Raw genomic sequence first — 20,417 nt, forward strand, 5'->3', positions numbered from 1 at the left:
TAGATTCAGAAGTTTTTTGGTTAGTTGCATTGGAAACATTCTATAACAGTTGCACAGTGGCCTGAAATAAAAAAAAGCTGGCCAAAAATCGCTGTAGGCTTAAATATTGCTGAATAAATGAAACTTTTTGCGCATTGTATATTTTAAGGATACAATGAAATTTATTTAGGATAATGGTAGTCCATAGTATTATTTTAGAAGGGCAATAAAAATTGAAAACAGGTAAAAGTGATACGGGAACCCTAGTTGCAGGGGCAACTCGAAAATTTGATGAGGGAGTATCAGTGAAAAGATAGTATTTCTTCTATTGTTAACAGCCATTTAGCTGTATGATAGCTTTTCATTAGGTAAGTTATGATTGAAAATTGCTAGACAGTCTTTTAAACTATAAATATTGGTCATTGAAGAGTTATAATAAGGAAGAATAGCATTTACAAATTTTTTTGTTGCTACTTTCTCAAAAATTAAGACGTGACAATTTATATCCCATTCTGAGTCAGAGAATGAAGATTTCTTGTATTCAAAAATATTATCAATATTAATGGAGATTTTTCACCTACTCTGATAATTATTTTATCTAATAGGGAACCCCCGCAGAGCAAGAAATAATATGACCTGATTTAGGGGAAGCATGTGTAAAAGGTCATGGTTTGTGGCAATCCTAGAAACGCTACTTTACCTTTAGTGTCATTCCATTTCAAATCAACCAGGCCATGACACCCACCGACTCAGATTTTCCTGAAACTTTCCATGGTCATATATCCTGGTATAATTAGAAATTGTGTACAATTTTTGCCTCCAATTGTCAATTGTTAATAAAATATGAGCAATTGAAATATGGGAGTGACCCCTAAAGTGCCGCAACGTGCAACAAATGGTGATTTTTATTTTCATCCATAACTCCAACCCTTGTGAGATGAAAAGGCATGGTTTTTTTTTCTATAGCTAAGTGGTCCATAATGATCCCACGATTATCATTAAATATTCACTGCAGTGATTGAAGTAATTGCACTGAAGTAATTCAGCTGTAAAAAAATAAAGCTTGCTAAAAAATCTCGCTTGTACCATTTTTCATTGTCCATATCCACAGGGAAATGCCATGTAAATACCGACTCATTGTTCAGTTTAAAGTAATCACTAATGGATGAGCAAAGATCCTGATGAAAAAAAGCGTGAGTCCGATGTTCCTTTCAGTCCCCACTCTGCCCCAGCTTGGGGCCGAGAGGAGCATTTTAATGTCTTCGTTTATTTACATCAATAGGTGAATTGTACATGAAAGCAAACATTTTAATGTGGAAACCAGCAAGAAATTTTTATTCAAGATACACAAGCATTCAAATTTTAGATGGGTTACGACAAATTTGTATCACTGAACGAAATGTTTTTCATCAAAATTTAATTATTTTTATGGCTAAAGTTCTGTCTACCGTCCTTTTTGCTAAATTTATTCACTTTACAAATATAGCTTTTTCTGCAATTTTGTAATCTCCTTTTGTTGCCATTTACCGTGAAACTCTTTGATTTCCATGGTAGTGAAGTTCGAGTTATTACTCAGTGAATGTAATGGTGAGCAAAATCTTTACATGATCTTTTTCATCTTTCAAATCTTTTTCTCTCAAACGTGGGCAGATGTGGAAGATAGCTGTGACACTTTTTCTACACTACCTGGAAAATGTCAGGAAATAACATAGGCGTTCAGATCCTGAACATCACTATCGTGATTTCTCCTTGTCAGAAAATTACAATGGTGGAACCAAATTGAGCAGAAGAATAAGAAGTTTTTTCTTCATTCCCTCATGAAAATTACAACCCTCAATCTCAACATTGAGTAATTTCAGTGAGGGAATTAAGTAATCTCTGCACATCACCCCATATTCTCTTCCAGGGCCATCATGTATTTTTTATCGAACCAGTAGAAAAATATGCTGTTGTTTGAAATTTAGCTTACTCCATGTCGACAAACAGGGGGATCCAAGATTTTTTTCTGGGGAGGCACAAGGGTCTGACAGGTCATCTTATATTTGAGATTAAAAACAAAATACAACAATTACTGTGAAAAATATGTTCTTTATTTTGATATGAAAGTTATTATTAAATGTTATTTTAAATTTAATGATTGAGGCTCCACAATAAACAAAATAAAATGAACGTAATGATAACTGTAATAAAAGTTTTGTCTATTTTTTAAGCAAATGGGGGAAGCACGTGCCCCCTCCCCCATTTCTGCCTTTGTTGACAAACTTTGTCCGTTACCTTGGAGATGATGGCATTGCAGAAGTGATTTCTCAAATGTTAAACTGATAGCGCACACCACCAATAGGGAAATTCTGTTTTCTTTCTTCCACACCTGGTACGCTTTTCGTCACTTGAAGGGCTTTCCATGGCTCTAAGGATGTTGTAATATAGCTTGCAAGTGAACTCAGTGTACCAATGATATTCCTGCCAAATTTTGTAGTAGTCTGGTCTGCAGCTTTTGAGTGACGTATTCACAGACATTCAGGCACCACTCCATTTTGACAATAGCATAGTTAAGGCCTTTTTCACATGGATGCAGATGGTCCGCACTATTTGTGTGGAGTGCACGTAGCGCATGTGTCCACAGCCAGAGTAATATCAGCTGGTGCAGCTTGCATAGGTAAAAGAACACCGTATTTCCAAGTGATTTCCAAGCAAAATTGCTGTGAACCATGTTAGGAAAAACAGAAGAAAAGTCCCCCACTAAGGAGGTTTTGGGTGCACCCTATTGTGGCAAAAAGAAAATTAAAAGCCGCTTTCGTGACCACATTTCCTGAAGTTCATCGAGATGAAAGTTTTTCCATTATTTTCGCATGTCCACTTTCACTATACATATAAGGTAAAAAGACATGCTCGCACTGTTATCTCCAAGCTCACCCTATTTCCATTGACAAATCTGCTTGGTCCACATCAGCCGTCCGCGTTCATGTGTAAGCACAAACCTGTCTCTGTGCCCTGTACACGGGTGGATGATCCGGGGGCAAAGTGGCCACGTGGATGGACAGAACCTTATCTGAATGTGTTGGGCGGACCGTCTGCATCCATGAGAAATGGGCCTAAGACATTAAACCCCCTGTTTAATTAAGATTAGGAGCCTCCCTTATTTGTTGATTTAAATGGAGTTCATTTTTTTAATAGTGTAACTTTCTCAGCAGAGTATCAAAGCAGAGGGTGCAGCTAAAGATGAATACAGATCTTCTTCAGAGACAAAGGACTGTATTCGAGATGCATCGGAAGATATGTCACAGATCCCATGCACAGTTCAAATGACTGAAATATACATTCCTGTCCCAGAGTGTGAACCACCCTTGGACAATATGCTGGTAAGTTTTATTCTCATATATGTATGGAGTTGAAAGATCTTCAGTTGTTCAATTTCCTCGGTTGAATGTCAGTAGTTGTTGTAAATATAGTCAAGGACCTCAAATCTGGAAATCTTGGAACCAAAGGGTTTCTGTATTTCTGTTCTTCAGCACACAGGAAAAGTAGTACACTTCTTTTTTTTAGAATTTTAACGCAATATATGTCAAATCAGGACCGTTGCTTCCGCAGCATAAACTATAAGCGCTTAATACTGGATGAGAATGTGCAATAATTGTACATCTTTTTCTTCGTGGTCAATAGCTTTCCTTGATTGCATTTTCTGGAACACATTGCGGTATATGTTGATGCTTTCCTTAGTCATTCAGTAAATCTGTGCAAATGCTTTTATATGTTGTTAATTAATGTAATTATAAATGCGTTCAGGCTTTTGTGCTCATTATTTGAGATCCATACGTGTGTCCCCGCCTAGGTTGTTAGCGTATGTTCATTGCATGTTCTAACTTCCTGAGCTACGATGTGAGGAGGGAGGAGGGATATGAGGGAGTGATGCTACCAGGTGGCAAGTCAAGACACTCGAGTCGAGTATTTTGCGGAATCAGTCGAAGAAGCTGTCCTTGCAATTATTGGAAAGAAAACAAAATTGACTCTTTAGATCATGAATAGACACCTTCAGGATTACACTGCATGTCCAAATTATTAAAATTTAATTTCATTTGGAAATATTTTTAACTTTTATGATCTTGTAAATGTGAATGAAGGAGGAAAAGGCATTGGGGATAAATATCTATAGTAAATAAGTGAAAGGATGGTGAAATATTGCAGTAGCTGAATGTTAATATTCTGGAGTTTGATCTATGAGTCGAAGGAATCATAAGAGTATGTATATTGGCCTGCTTGAGTGGTTTCAAGTAAAAGAGTAGTTTTTATAATTATAGGGGTTATTATTATCAATATTTGAGTTTATACACTTTCTCAGCCGATTAAATCCAGCTGGAAATATTCGCCTATCCCAAGGTCAATTTAGGATTAGGCTCGGATGCTAAAGAAGAGAATTCACCCTATCCTACACTGTCCGATCATGCCTGACCCAGGAATCTTCTCACGATCTGGCAGGTCTGTAATAAAACAGCTTTTTGCCCGAGGTTTATCAGTTGGTTTTTAATTCCCAGGTCTTCGATTTCTTTTTTGAATCTTTTAGACAAGACTCCCTCCACAGAGATTATCAGTGGGTGTATGCTGACGTCTTTAAACTTCCAAATATTTTTTATTTCACCGGCCAAATTCTGATATATTTGTGTTTTCTCTCTTTCCGTAGACTCAACATTGTCATTTAGTGGCATTGCTACATCGACTATGTTTGCTCTTCGCTGTAATTTGTGGATCAATAAAAGTCAGTACCAGCAAGAGCTGAGCACCCCGAAGTTATGTGTTCAATGGATTCACCCGTTTTCCCACATTTTCTACATTTATCTGCAATTTCAAGTTTTAATACATTTTTTTCATAGTTGTGAGTTCGTATAACTCTGTTATGAATTGTCATCACAAACCCTTCAGTCTCCGGGTATAAATAGCCATCTTGGAGCCATTTCAGAGAGGCGTTTCTGTCAACCCAATCCTCCTGTATGACTGTTGGGAACTTTCCATGCAAGATTTTAGACTTCCATTCCTGCTTTTGTTGATTTAGGTCTGGTATTTGAATCCGATCTTGGTTCTCTCCAAAATTAAATGGTGTGTATCCCATGTCAGCCTTTATAACCTCTTTCATTAATGCATCTTTTGATGATTTTAAGGAGGATTTCATTGACTGTTCCTGAGATCGGCATTGTCTGAGAATATTTATTATTATTATTGTTATTATTTTTATTAGGGATAGATGGATCCAGGATTTTTCTTGGATCCGGATTCGGATCGGATCCTTGATTTTTGGAGCCGGATCTTTAAGATAAGATATTTTCGGATCGAAATGCATTTTCAAATTCCTGACGCCGGGATTCACCGGATGATTGCTCAATCTCTTGGGAAGAGTCACACTATGTGCCAGTCCTATTTTGCCTTTTTTTATTGTCCACGGCTGGAATTCTCCTACGTAACCTCTGCGAGAGCTTTCAAATAATACAGGTCATGAGTAGGACAAGAATCCCATGCGACGGTGCATTTGATGATAGAATCGGAACTCTTTCCACCCTAGTTGTGTTCACTGAAGCTATTATTCAAAATTTCGGATCCAGATCCAATGTCTTCCACCACTTTGGATCCGATGTATCTAATGAAGGGCAATATCTGCTGATATTAGGATCTGAGGTATCCCATCCGACAATCCCTAGTTATTATTGGACATATGCTATTGTTATTATAATTTTGCATTTATTGGGTGACATCCATTGTTCTCTTCAAGTTTAATATGAAAGGGGAGAACACAGACCAACTTGGTGAACAGAATTATCCTGTGATGTACACACCAAATACAGCTGAAAATTCGGATAACGCCACAGACCCATTGGCCACTGATGATTTGGTAAGTGCTCTCTTGCCTATTTTAGCTCAGTTATGCTAATATACAAATTCATTCTGTTGTGGAATTATATGTCAAAATTAGACAATAGTTTTCAATATTTTTTTTATATCTCTGAGGCTTTGTGGGGATCTATCCCCCTCATACCCCCATAGTTACACCAGTCCTTCTAACAATTGATTAAAATGTTTATCAATGACTGTTTCTCTTTCCATTAGGGTGATTTTGGAACATGCAGGTCCTCTCCTTTTAAAGAAGATCAGACCAGTGATAATGAAGGTGGATGTGTGCACAATGATTTTACTGATGGCACTTCAAGCAAACTGGCGAATGAAACATCCTCCGATCAGGTAATACTATTTATGAACTATTTATTGTAAGTTGAACTTGAACTGCATCTGAACTTTATTGCCATCATAAGTCAGCAATCCTAAAATTGGTTTTATATAGCCCTCCATTGCTCTCGGCTATCTCTTTTTCTTTTCATTTTTACGGTCTTCTTCTCTGTTACGCCTTAATAATCCGGTGCATGAAACACTTTCAGAAGCATTACTTCCCCCTCTTACAGCACACGTGTCCTTTTCTTTTTCTGATTGTCTTTATCAGGTCATCATTTTTAGAATAATTCTCTTATCTCCTTCTATTCCCTGCTCTTCCTTGGTACTTACTCTGTCGACCCCTTTTATTTTCAACATTCTTCAGGAGCAATGCATTTTCCTTCTTGCTTCAATGCTCAATGCTTCCACTCTTGACTTTTCTGCAGCTGTCAATTTTGAAGCCTTGCTGCCGTTTATAAATATGCTCCATATGTAGTTTGTGGTGCATCGTTTCCTTACTTCTTCATTTGTATTCTCAGCTGCTAGTATATTCTTCTTTTTAGTAGAATTCCTTCCGTGTCCATGCTATTATACTGACCGTTTCTTTCTCCCATCATGCATCACTAATTGCTAATCTCAATGTTGCATAATTTTCTCATTGTAAGGATATGAGACCTTGAAAATGACACAGAGTGTCGAAACTGTGGTTGATAGTAGAGCTATATAATTAAATGTGTAAATTATCATTTGTTATTTATATTTCATCACAGATGTACTGTATTCCCACCATGTTGATATCCGATATCATACACTCGAAAGCACTGTTGATACCTTTTCACCCCTCTTTTACACTTTTGATGGGGACAAGGAAAAAAGTGTAAATTGCTAGAAAGTGTAAAATCGAGGTTAGGCACAGTTTAATGAAAAATAACCCCTTTAAATATAGTGTTCTATTTTTCATATGAATCATGTTCTAAATGAACAGCTTTTTTATTCTATATATTGAGGACCATTTTCATCAAGCGAATTTCTTGAATATATGTATATAGTCCACGCCAAACTCTTGGAGACAAACTCTGAAATTGTTGATTGCATTTTCTTATTAAGCATATCATCGTTAAGATATTGTATTGAATACTCTTTTAATGGAATTGTCCAACCAGATTTTGACAGTTAGAGTAATATCAAAGTGAAGAGATTTAAATGTGAAACTTTAATACAATGTGGCCCAAATATTTTTCTTTGGGCTAACCAGGTTTCAAAATTTTACTGGGAATTCTTATAGGTTTCATCACATCCATTGATTGCACTCAAGGCAAATACATAGTTTGTAATCCTACTTACCCTAAAATATTACAAGTTTTGATGCCGTGAGACAAAAACTGTTGTCCTCCTACTCAAATTTCCTCGTAGAATCAGGTGTTGTCATTGTGGTAATCGCAAAACCTTATTTTTTTGCATTTATGTTCTCTGCAAAAGCACACAGTCTCAAACCTGGAATTTCTATAATAGGCTACTGTATTTCTATTGTAGATTCCAGCCTTGAGGAATTGCACTTTCAAAGTAAACATATAATTTGATAAAAAGCAAGCTTTTGATTTTAGTGCAATGATAACATCTGATTAGTTATCAAAGTTTAACTTGAGCCTACCAGATATCTGCATAGTCAACACATTTAAGGAATCCACTTGGTAAAAACAGGTTCACAATTATATTATTAGTATAAACTCTGCCTAATATGAATTTTAATAACAAACAATCTGGTTATCCGATCAGCGGTTGATATCCTTTGGAGGAATCTGGAAAAATTCCACATAATCCAAAAAAAATCATTGCACTGTCTGATGATCATTGATTCGCAATTGATAATAGCTACTGTATTTGGGTGACAGTACATCAACATTGTTCATGATAATACACATAGCACTGGTTATATGTTGCCACTAGACATCTTGTGTTGATGGCACCTGATATCTGACTAAATCGATCAAAGTCGATAGATTGATAGTTGTAAGTCATGGGTGTTAGTTCCAAAATTGGCCTTCAGGAATTGGAAAACTCGGACTGATAACTTGAACTGCTGGTGAAAATACTCATCTCCAGCACCTTTAACCCCTCAAGCGCGGCGGGCATTAAATTTTAATCCCATCTCAGCGGCCGGATGAGATTTAAATGACTTCGCTTTTTTGGCACACAATCATTCAATAATTTATATATTTCATAAATACGATCTGTATCGTTGAAAATTTGAGTGAACTTGCGTAATATAATACGCTACTGCATAATAATTTTTCGAGCGATTTGAAAGAATATTTATTGTTTTATGTATCTTCTTTTATGAACTTATGAATAAATTTTCAATTTCGAAAGATTTTAATTTGGTTTCGAATAAGCTACAAGATGTCTAACATTCCATGCATTAAAAAATACAATTATATGATGTAATTTAGTTATTTGGGGTTGTAAATGTCATAACAGATTGGATACTTTCGATAGGATTACCCGTTTCGCCTACTTGAAATTTACCACTCCGCCCACTTCTCTGACTTCGTTCCATTATTACCGTATCATTCCATTTAGGTAATCACATGCTAATGTTTCAAACGTCAATATGTGAATATTCAAATGATTTACCTTAGAAAATCTGCTTTGTGTGACATGATTTGAAGCAATCCAAACATATCCCACTGCACATTTTTCACACCAGTACACGCAGTCTATTCATTACCCATATTAGGCACAAACTGACACCTCCTTTGAGACTTTGATTTCTTCCCAGCTGCAGGAATTTTCTTTAGGGAATGTATTTCTGTGAGTCTTGGTACTAAACTGTGCAATGATTGACGGCCATGTCCAAACAGTTCGTATGACGTCGGATATTTCAAAAATATTACCTCGACCAATGGCACGCGAAATGATTAGTCAAATTTTTATACATGTTTTTCCTATGATCAACATATGAATTTAGGACTGCTGCATTCAATTGTCTCCTAAATAACTTCATACACCACTTGTAATGGCGTTTTCTTTCCATTAGTTACGAATGCAATAACAGGTCCTTGAAATTCACCCAACCAATGAATTTACTATAACCTAACACACTAACACACTTCCGAGTCTCTTTTTTGCCTTTCAATACTATTCCCATTTCGTAGGATCCCCAATTGTAAAAAAATACCACTCACAGTAAGTACACCCGATGAGAATTTCAACACACTGCCTGAAAGAACACCACAGCATGAATGACTCTAGTGGACTGAAGCTGGTGGTTTAGAAGCTCCCTCAAGAGACGAGAAAATATCTCGAAGGGCCCTGGTATATGCTGACTGTTTAGATGGAATCTTATCTTCGTTGATTACTGTCCAGAAAAAAAATATAAAAAAATAAATGCAGAGCGAGGCACATGGCCCCTTTGCCTAGGACGCTAAGGACTAACGAGGCGGGCCAAACACACTTGGGGCTCGAGGTGACGACAAACAAGCAGAAGACGGAGAGAAGGCATTCAGTTCTGAAGATACTGTATCTCAAGCTAAAGTAGCTGACCCTTCTCGACGTCTCTCAAGCAGAATAGGCGGAAGTTTTCATGATAGAACAGTTGAAGGAAGGCGTTGAGTTATTTGACCGAAGTCGTCAACTGTGGTTTAAAACGGAATTTTATCGAAGCATTTTAAAAACATTTTGAAGGCATAAAGCCGTTATGGATATGTTATTGGAGAGGAAAAACATTTCTTCAAGCGATAGAGTAATTAGTTTTAATTTAACATGCAATGTCTGGCGGAGAAAAAATATTATATACAGTTGGTCAGGAAGCGTACTGGGTACGCATGGCTGTGGCATACGAAATTTAAAGGGCGCGTACTGCGTACGCATGACGGCGTTGAGGGGTTAAGAAGTCATAAATTGATATAATTTATATTATTTACTATCTATTTTACATCATGTCCATTGGATATCATTCTAGAGCCTCCATATGGATGTCTTTGTAGTGACCCTCATAGGATGTCATCTGAATGACATCCAAAGGATGTCCATAAGAGACTTCTAGATGTCAAATGGATGTCCATTGGACATCTTGCAGTGGTTGGGTTATGACCTTGGTTTCAACTGAGGTTTCGTAAACTATTGATCAAGAGTGTTCAATTAATAAGTGCATGTTTGTCCCAGTTTTTACTTGAAAAAAAAAGACGACATTTTGTTGTGTTTGTACAGATTTTTACTTTATTGACAGTGATGTTTTTTTTTTCAAAAATATTGCCTTGTTTCAAAATTATGCCTTCACTTTTTCTGGCAAGAGAATAATGACTTTTAATTTGTTGGTAATATATTATAAGCTCCTTTTCCTTCCTACTGAATTGAACTACATATTATTATAATTATAATTGTAATTCAGAGATGAAACTATCTCCTATATTACCTTAGTTATGATAGGGTAGCATACGAAAAGACATCACTGGCAGAGTTATCTAATAAATATAATATAACAATGCAGACGTAATATTATTCAATAACCACTTCCTGGTTGAGGGTACTGGGAAAATTTTGAACTTTCTGTGTGTTGAAAGAAAGTAATTTTGTTGAGAAAATATTTTGGAGGGCCTCAAAAATTTTGATGCAATACATTTTATAAATAAGTTTATCAAGGCTTTCATAAAAAGTCATAAACTTCTTACTTTCAGCCAACATTTATGGAGGATGGGGAGCCAATTAAGGGAATTACTATGGCCCATGAGTCTACAACAGTAGCATTGGGTGAGTGCTCAGAAGGGAAATAAATACATGGAGGAATAGGGTGGTTTCCTATTATTTTTTTATTTCCTAAATCAAAAGATTATTACTCCTTGAGTATGCATTTCGCATTTATAGATTCTTAATTCACGATATCTATTTTTTCGCAATTAAATGAAAAGTGGAAATTTTTAAGCACGGGGCAAATGCGACGGCTAAGTATGAATGCCGGGATAAGCCTGTGTGATGTCATTCTGGTTCCTGCTGCTGCAAAGTGAGGTGACCTAGGGGCGAGGCTTTGAGCACTGCTAGGTGCAGGCTGCTGATGCAGGCTGCTAGCAGGTAGCGCTTGGCTTAATTATGGATTAATAATACCTTATCTAACGAAGGAAACTTTCCGACCTCAGCCAGTTTTAATAGGTGATTATTAAGAGATGATTCCCTGAGCTCTGTGCCTCATGCATGCATTGGTAATCTCAGACGATGTAAAACTCCTATCTTCTCGTATAGAAACTAGGTCCCTGTGACGTCACGGGGAGTGGCATCGCATGGGCGCCAATCTGGCCTTTGTCAAATGCGGTTGAAATTGACTAATGCCATTCGCATTAACTGGGATATCTAAAACCTAATCATTTGTATATCATAAATACACTAATGGTGGGTAACAAATCGCAATCAATGCCTTTCGTTTTCTTTGATGAAGGAAACTACCCTATTGTCGTAAATGATTGTGGAGGATGAAGCTTATGAATAAGAAGTCCATCCATACTTTCTTTTTTTAGTTTGCTTGCCAATTGAAATGGGGAGAGAAGTTATCTTTTCAATGATTTTGTAATTATGTGGTTTTTTATAATGATTTTCCCAAGCAAAATATTTTTCTACTGATTTTTTTTGTATTTAACCTTTTCCCTACTAAAGACGAAAATATACGTGTGGACATTTCTTGACCGGGGAGACGAAAAGCCACAAATTTTGATCGAAGATTTTCCTACACAGTTGAACGAATGCTGAATATATGCATTTCCTAGCTCTTCCCCATTTATGACGGTCATGGGTCTGCGATGTCTTTGCTTCGGGACCTAACACAGCATGGCTTAGGCTTTACCCTTGACGTCCGGGAGCAAGTACCCAGACCCCTCGTCTTATATCACCCCTCTTAGTGGTGAGGGACTGCAGTCATGCAATTGTTTGTCCAGTCATGTGGCAAAATAAATATTTGTTCCCTTCTCAAAAAATATAAACTAAGAATTGAAATATTTGCCTTTTGAGCAGCGTTCACAATTTTTGAATGAAATTAAATGGAACATATTAACATACGTCACGATTTTGGTATAAACATCAGCATGGAAATTTTTGCTGCATTAATATTGATGTTAGAGCTTTGTTCAAAATTTGATAATTCTCAGAGTGAAACAAGGAATTCAATTGAAAGTCTGTAATTTACGTTCGAGAAACAGTTGTCCATGTAGCTAATTAATATAAACAGAGCATGATTGACTGCAAACCAATGCAACTGGTAGGGTTATAAACCCTGAAAGCAGGGAGCCCAACTACCCTCTGGAGTCCGAGATATTGCCGAGTCCCTGCTAGGGAGGGTGGAAAAGGGTTGGTGCTGAGAGTGTGTGATTATCTGTGACACCCTTCATAACAAAGGTCCAGCAAAAGTGCTCCGAACGGAGGGGATGGAAGAGTCTCTTTGAGGCTCAGTACAGCAGTCATGCTGAGGGGAGAACTCCACCGTCTTGAAGGGGTTAACTACTTGGATCAGTGGCCAGGAACATTTTCTTTGTGGCTTATTGAAATGCAGCATTTTTTGCAGTGAAGATTGTTACTAAGATTCGTACGCATTATTTGAGCTAAGGTTTAGGACTGGTCTATTGAAAAAATAGCAATAATTAACCAGAAAAAGCATTTGGCTGCGAATCAAGTATCCATAAGTAAATATCAGCGCTCATGAAAAACGTTAGCATGGAACCTGGTCAAATAAGTGCAAAAGTTAGCATCATATTTGGTCCAATTTTAATAAGTTGGAAAATTAGGTAGAACTGTAAAACAAGCATTATCATATTCGCCTTTTTAAAGGGGTTGGCTTTTGTATTTTGTTTGGTTTAACAAAGAAAAGGGTAGTTTCTTTCATCAAAGAAAACGAAAGGCTTGGGATTAGTTACTTTTTTTTTCGTTGTCCACAAATATGAGTCAACATGGAAGGAACCCCAAAAACAATCGCCAATTAACTCATTGCAGAAGCCTCCGTAATAATTTTTAAGGTTTCCTATTTTTTTAATCCTGAAAAATGAGTATATTTTTAACTTTGCCTCCATCATTGGAAACGGGAAAGATTAAGCTATTTTTCAAAATATTTGCCCTGAGGGTTAGTTAATTTTTGGCATTATTATATCTAGCTTTTTAGTTCTCGTGTTGTACTGCTCTTCCTGTATTTTTAACTGACGACTTCTTGCACTGAATCATCTGACCTGAATTTCTGTCCCCTTAGGTGTTTTTTGAGAGCAGGAAACAAGTGGTATTCGCTTCAGCCTATGTCGGAGTGGTAAAGAGGGTGGCGTATGATATACCAAATAAATTCATGGAATAGTGTGGTCGTTTGGTATGAATCATGTGAACACACACCTCTGACCTAGTGTTCCACACAGAGATGTAGCTACAGGCTTCATCAAGACATTTCTTTATCCCATGAAGAGTATATCTCTGGTTATTGTATGCCATCTCGTCAATTGAAGCTGCTGTTGATTCCCCACCCTGACTGCTCTGCTCACCATGGACGTTTTTCCATCCAACAGGAAACTCCTGGCAGCATTTGCTCACATTTTTGATGTCCATACACTTCTCACCATACACTACTATTAACAAGGGATGAATGTCAATCGGGAAAATCTTTCATCGAGTGACTGAGCGTAGTTCGCACTTGGTGGTGTAACGGTTGAGCCGCAGGTTAACCCGTGGGTCTATGCTCGTCATAAGGCGTCGGATTTCTGGGCACCATAATGGGATGCAGCGTGAAGGGGAAAAATAATTTCGCCCGTACTCGGAATGGTGACAACTCCCCTGTTGGAGGGAGTAATTCCCTCAGAAAGTTGGGAGGATTGCGCTAGCGTCCAAACCACTCCCTTTTCATCACCAGGAATATGGGAGGGGACATGGGATAACAAATAAGGGATACACTTAACCTCAACTAACTACACTCCTGGCACTAGCCTCGGCATAAAGAAAATAAAACACTCCCAGTAAAAATAGCTGACTGCCTACGGTAATCCTCGTGCTCACGTCTCCTCGGAACGACTCCCTGCTCTCTCTCTCTGCCATTCGGGATATACGTTCCGACCATCGCCTGCTGAACCCTCCACGTTCGAGGGTAGAATCATAGGGGCGTAGTCCAGTACAAGCTCCCAGTACTCCAAAGCACTGGAAGTGAGTCTTTGCGTGGTCCAGTACAAGCTACAAAAGCTTCCGTGGTGCTCTCGTACGTCACGCATGACGTCACTATATTCGCTTCTCTATCGCTACAAACGCTCCCGAGAAATAGGTGGGTGAGCTGGAGTGAACCGGTTTTCAGCGCGAATTTGAGCGGGAAGGAATGCAAAAGAAAATGGTATTCATAACAATTGTGGACCTGGCCAGCAATAATATGACCATTTGGAGTTGATGGAAGAAGTCGCTAAGAGAGCCAGGATGGTAAATGCTAAAAAGAAATGGTTAAAGAACTATTCGGGGTATATTACGGTGAGGCAAATGGCTGTAACTCAATGGTTTAACAATTCAGAGTCAATGTTCGCCATGGGCCAGATCGAGGAAGAAATTTAGCGGCAAGTCCAAGATATCTTATAAACTTTGTTGTTGTGATAATTAATTATATATAATATTATTTAATTATTAGTGGTTTATGCTTTAGCTAGCGAGAAGTGGAGATAGAAAATGGCTATTTTAAATTTATAAGGCATGTGGTGAGTGAACCTTCCAGTCGAAGCATTCCGTCTGTTACTTCTATTAATTTTGTAAGTTATTTTGATTTATTTGTTATTTAGATCAATTATTAGTTATTTGAACTTGATATTGCGTGAAATTGAGATAGACTATGACTTCTTAGGTTAGGGTACGTGAACTTCTAGTCAAAGTATTCCGTTCGTGCTTTGTGGCGGCCAACCTTTCTCCATGAAGATTGTATTATCTCTCAAATGATGATATCTTCCTCTAATCTTCAACTTAAGTTTAATCAATTATTGATGTTCGGTTGTATTTTACTTATGTAATTTTCTTAAGGTCAGGTTGACACGCATTGCATTTATGCTTAAGGCTTGCTGTTGACGAGATTGGTTCAAGTGCAGGACTGCTTTTGAGACTATCATACAATGTCACGAGTGCAATTGATAAATCGTAGAAAGGACAATCCACTTAAGGCCTTTTTACACCTACATAAACCCGTACAAGTCTAAATGTATGAACGCGAGAATGAACACGAAATGTACCATACGGTCGCGTTGTTGCACGTTAAGTGGTTACACGTGTAACCTCTCAACTTGTGCAAATGCATGAACTGCAAATTGAACCTATGTTAGCTTGGTTCAAACATTCGTACATGTTCCGTTTCGGTCCACAAAAATAATTCACGCAAACAGGCATTAACTTGTACGTGTATCGTTTAAACGCAGGCTTTTAGGCGAGTTAAGTTAATTAGGCTTATTTTTGGTTCATTGAAATTTCTCTAATAAGGTATTTAATCAGTCTTTTCTTTTTTTATATGTATCATATGATCTGCTCTTTATAGTTTAAGTTTATCACCTTGTTGTTTGAAGGAATTGCAAACCAGTAGGTAAAATCTTCAGGACAAACATCGGTCTGTTGTGGTGTTCGATCATGGTATCCAATGAAGATCTAATATTAATTCGGTTTCTTGTGGTGTATCCCATGGTCATATTCTTTTTGTCATTTATGTTACTGACCTCTCTAACAAGCTAAGTAAAGTACAAGGGGCTATAAAAATCCCTAATTCAGGCGATCTAATATCTGAGCAGACGATACTAGTAAAACAAACGACTAACAAATGCTACAATCGCTCCAGCCGTGATCCAGTAGGGTAGCACTGGGAGCGATAGGAGCGAAAGTGGACCACGAATCTTTAGCGTCTGAAGCGGGAGCACGTGGGAGCATTGGGAGCGTGTACTGGACTACGCACTATGAAGACAAAAAAAACTGTGAGTGCAGTAGCGTAAGGACAGGCAGCCGTCGCAGTGGGTGAGTTAAGTGGGAGCTCCATCATAAAGTACAGCTATGTAGCTACTGAACGGACTATGACCACACGGGTGATTCTACACTTTGGTGTAGGAACCAAGGAATGTAGTGCTGAAATAAAAAATACACAACCTTGGTAACTTTTCATTGGAAGTTTTTATTGTTACGACACGTTTCAATGCTGAGGCATCATTTTCAAGTTACCAAGGTTGTTTATTTTTCATTTCAACATGGATTTTCACAAAGTCAAAGCTGAATCCATTGATTTCAAATGCAGTGCTGTTGTCATACTCTACATGGTGACTTGGAGATTTGGAAATGGTGTTTTTTGGAGACCTTACTTTTCATTATGCCCTCGTAGCTCTTAGTTTTAACTGTCTCGCCACTGGTGGTACATGATTACTTGCATTTATTTTGGTGCTCATCCCTTATTGGTATTGCTTTTATCTTCAAATGTTTTAATTAGGGATGGTCGGATCGGATACCTCGGATCCAAATATCCGCGGATATTGCCCTTCATCGGATACATCGGATCCAAAGTTGCGGAAGACATCGGATCTGGATCCGAAATTTAAAAGATAGCTTCAGTGAACGCAACGCCCCATAAGGGTGGAAAGAGTTCCGATTCTATCTTCAAAGGCGCCGTCGCATGCGATTCTTGTCCTACTCATGAACCGTTTTGTTTGAAATCTCTCGCAAGGGGTTACGTGGGAGAATTTCAGCCGTGGATATTTAAAAAGGCAAAATACGACTGGCACATAGTGTGACTCTTCCCAAGAAATTGAGCAATCATCGGGGGAATCTCAGTGTCAGGAATTTGAAAATGCATTTGGATCCGAAAATATCCGATCTGAAAGATCCGGCTCCGAAAATCAAGGATCCGATCAAAATCTGGATCCGAAAAAAATCCTGGATCCCTCCATCCCTACTTATTGGCATTGCTTTTATCTTCAAACGTTTTAATAGTTAATTGAAAACTCATTCAGGAGAAATTCAGAATTTCAGTAATAAAATGAGCAGTGGTGATCTTTTCAGGAAATGGGATTGTGAGTCAGGAGATTTGTACATTGCATTTTAGTGAACAACCTAGAGAGCAGTCTATCTCATCCTCCTAAATAAGTCAAGGAAGGCTGTTCGGGCTTCCAGCCGGGTGTCCTTCCTACATTCTGCCGACGTTTCAGAACTCGAGTCGTGTTCTATCCTCAGGGCAGACGGCTAGTGCAAGCTTGCAAGTAGGGGAGGGTGGTGTACCTGATGCATAGCGTACCCAGGAACACTTGAAACTATCGGCAAGTGCTTTGACCTGGAGACTTTAAGAGTAAGCTATAACGCGAAAGAAGCACTAGTGTGTAGCATAGTTCAATTTCAGTTCATATAGATGATGATGTTTCCAGAGAAAATGCTAGCTTGAAGTTCTTGACGCTGAAAAGTAAAAAGTTTTGGTTACGTATCGATGTCTTTTACCAAAAATTGATCACTCCAACAGTTGCTATAGTAACATCAGCAAAATCAACATAATGGTGATAAGTATTAGCTACTTATTATGTAAGTATACCAGGACTAGAGATGGGCAAAAATAATCTATTATTTGCTTGCGATTATTGCGATTAATGAATCGATTATGGACATCCGATTATTTTGCATAATCGATTATTTGAATATAATCGGCGGGAATAAGAAACGTGCTCACTTGCGAGAAACGAGAGCGAGCATATACTTTTAATGACAATCTATCCTTATATCGTAATTGGTGATTGAAAAATTTGAAAACAATCAAAAGCAATAAAGCAAATTCTAAATTTTTGATGGGAGAAAATATCTATTGTTGAAGGAAGACATCATGAAAAATTGGCGAAAAAAATTATGGCCGCGTTCAGTAACTACATGATCATATGGAATACAGGGGCTAATTGGTCAAGGACGAACAATTTTTTTTCACCGCCAATAAGTAATAAAGCTTACTGGGCAACTCTTACCTAATAATCAATCGTAAATAAATGTATAACACCTCGTAAGTGGAAGAGCCCAGACACCTCATCTGAAGCCGATTCACCCATAAGTCACTAAAATCCTTTGTTCGGTGTAAGCTCAGAAACGAAAGTGATATGGTACCAGTAAAGAGTCACTTGTGGAAGTACTTCCACAAAAATTTGAGTGAGAGTAAAGAAAAACAATCTCCTAGTCATGTACTAATGGCATGAAAAACCTATTGACGATATCACTGTCAATAACAAGGCAAAAACTTAGCTACTTTATTACTACCACCAATGCCTTCTTAAGCTTAAGAATTTCTTAAGCCTAATGCCTTCGTAAGCTTAAGTAGGCATTGCTACCACTCATCATCCGGATCTAAGATTGTCAGGGATAAAATAACTTAATATTACAAGTTCAAAAACGAACTAAATTATTTGACACGCATCATGACACCCACCTTCAAAATACCACCATTACAGCATCCGCACAATCTCAAAATACGACAATAAAATCGATTTTTTGCATTTTATTTTTCACTCAATACAAATGAGACGGTGCGCGCCGATATCTTTAGGTCTTAAGCGTTCCTACGAGACGATTATTCTACCACACCACAAAAAGAATCGCTTCACACTCAGATAATCGGTTGCGCACGGTAGCGATTCAGGACAGAATAACAATATTCCTAGCTTACGCAGGGAATCGGTGAATAATCGAATACTTAGCCAGCCCACGATTCTTGAGACAATTATGCACCGATTATCGGCATACGATTATGGGGCGATTCTTTGGGCAAAATAATCGTGTGCTGAAGGTTAGGCGCTCCCGATTCTTTTGTCCTTAATCGTCAACAATGACACTGTGATTCTGTGTTTGGGTGGTTTCTCCTCACCCACAGAATCGCAGCCTCATTGTTGACGATAATGGACAAAAGAATCGGGAGCGCCTAACCTTCAGCACACGATTATTTTGCCCAAAGAATCGCCCCATAATCGTATGATGATAATCAGTGCATAATTGTCTCAAGAATCGTGGGCTGGCTAAGTATTCCATTATTCACCGATTCTCTGCGTAATCGATTATTTCGGCCCGATTATGCTTGAATTTTATCATATGATACGATTAATCGATTATGGAAAGTTTTTTCCCATCACTAACCAGGACTAGCCACGGTGATAACTTTTATGGAGTCATCCACAGTGGTTTTGTGCGTTGCGGGTGGCTCCGTAAAAGTTATCGCCGTGTCTAGTCCCGGTATACTTAAATAAGTATAGAGCGAACACCTCTTCGTGTTCAAAGTTCGGGCTTTCCTCTCCGGCTGTGCTACCTGTACTGCTAGTCGCATAGTAATGCTCAGCAGTCCATACCACCTTATCCGGTATAGTCCACAAATTTCCACAGGGGAGAATGACGCCTCAGTAGCTTAACTGGCTAAAGCACTCGGCCTGAAATCGAGGGATCCGGGTTCGAATCCCAGTCTAGGTGAATGATTTTCCTCTGTGGGTTTGCCATACTTATATGGCATTTTAGACGTTATATGGAACAGTAAATTCAGCCCACATTAAAAATGGCTCCCTCTTGTACCAAGGAACACAAGCCCATGATGTTCCTCGGAACATGTTACTGTGTTTGTAATTTTTGTAGTCATTGGTAATATATGGTCTTATATTCTATGATTTGCTTTTTTGTGTGAAATTCATAGTATAATTGGAATTTAAAGAATGCTCTTAGGAGGCTTAAACCTAAGTTTACTCTTACTAGAAAGGAGATACCTATATTTTAAGATTGAGTTTTTACCTGAGCAACGTTAATTTTCCTTATAAGACACGTTAATGTATTTTCAAATTTAATTAACAAATCAAATTTATTTCCTTTTTTCACTGTTTAATTACTTTTCCCACCAATCTTACTTGTGTTCCTTGGTATAATAGGTAGTGTTCTTAGGTACATGGACATGATGTACTATCGTTTGCAAAAGTCTTGCAACAAATCGAGCGGCGCCACTTTCGCTCCATTGTCGATTTCTGGCCACCATTACATTTGAATGATCACTATCTTGGGATGAATCTTCATGGTAGCTCGGGAACGACTCACGAACGGTTTATCTTGACACGGGGGTGAGACGTAGGAAATCATTACGATGCTCAGTTGAGTAAACCAGCGTAAATGTTGTTGCGTCGTCGCGGCGTTTGAAATTATTTTTATACTCGTAGTTGACTGTAGTAGATAATTGAAAATATTTACCCGTTAAAAGAGTGGGTACCTAAGAGGCCTGGCTTCCAATGATAAACCCCATAAGGCCGGCT

General features: G+C 38.1%; 1 protein-coding gene across 1 annotated transcript in view; it reads left to right on the forward strand.

The window, feature by feature from the left end:
* LOC124172224 (zinc finger protein 565-like) overlaps nt 1-20,417 on the forward strand; it is a 142,060-nt gene that overhangs the window by 2,973 nt on the left and 118,670 nt on the right. The window contains exon 3 of the mRNA XM_046551646.1: nt 3,168-3,338. Coding sequence (XP_046407602.1) covers nt 3,168-3,338 — 171 coding nt within the window. The remainder of the gene's footprint in view (nt 1-3,167; nt 3,339-20,417) is intronic.

This window comes from Ischnura elegans (genome assembly GCF_921293095.1).
Source record: "Ischnura elegans chromosome 13 unlocalized genomic scaffold, ioIscEleg1.1 SUPER_13_unloc_1, whole genome shotgun sequence".
NCBI lineage: Eukaryota > Metazoa > Arthropoda > Insecta > Odonata > Coenagrionidae > Ischnura > Ischnura elegans.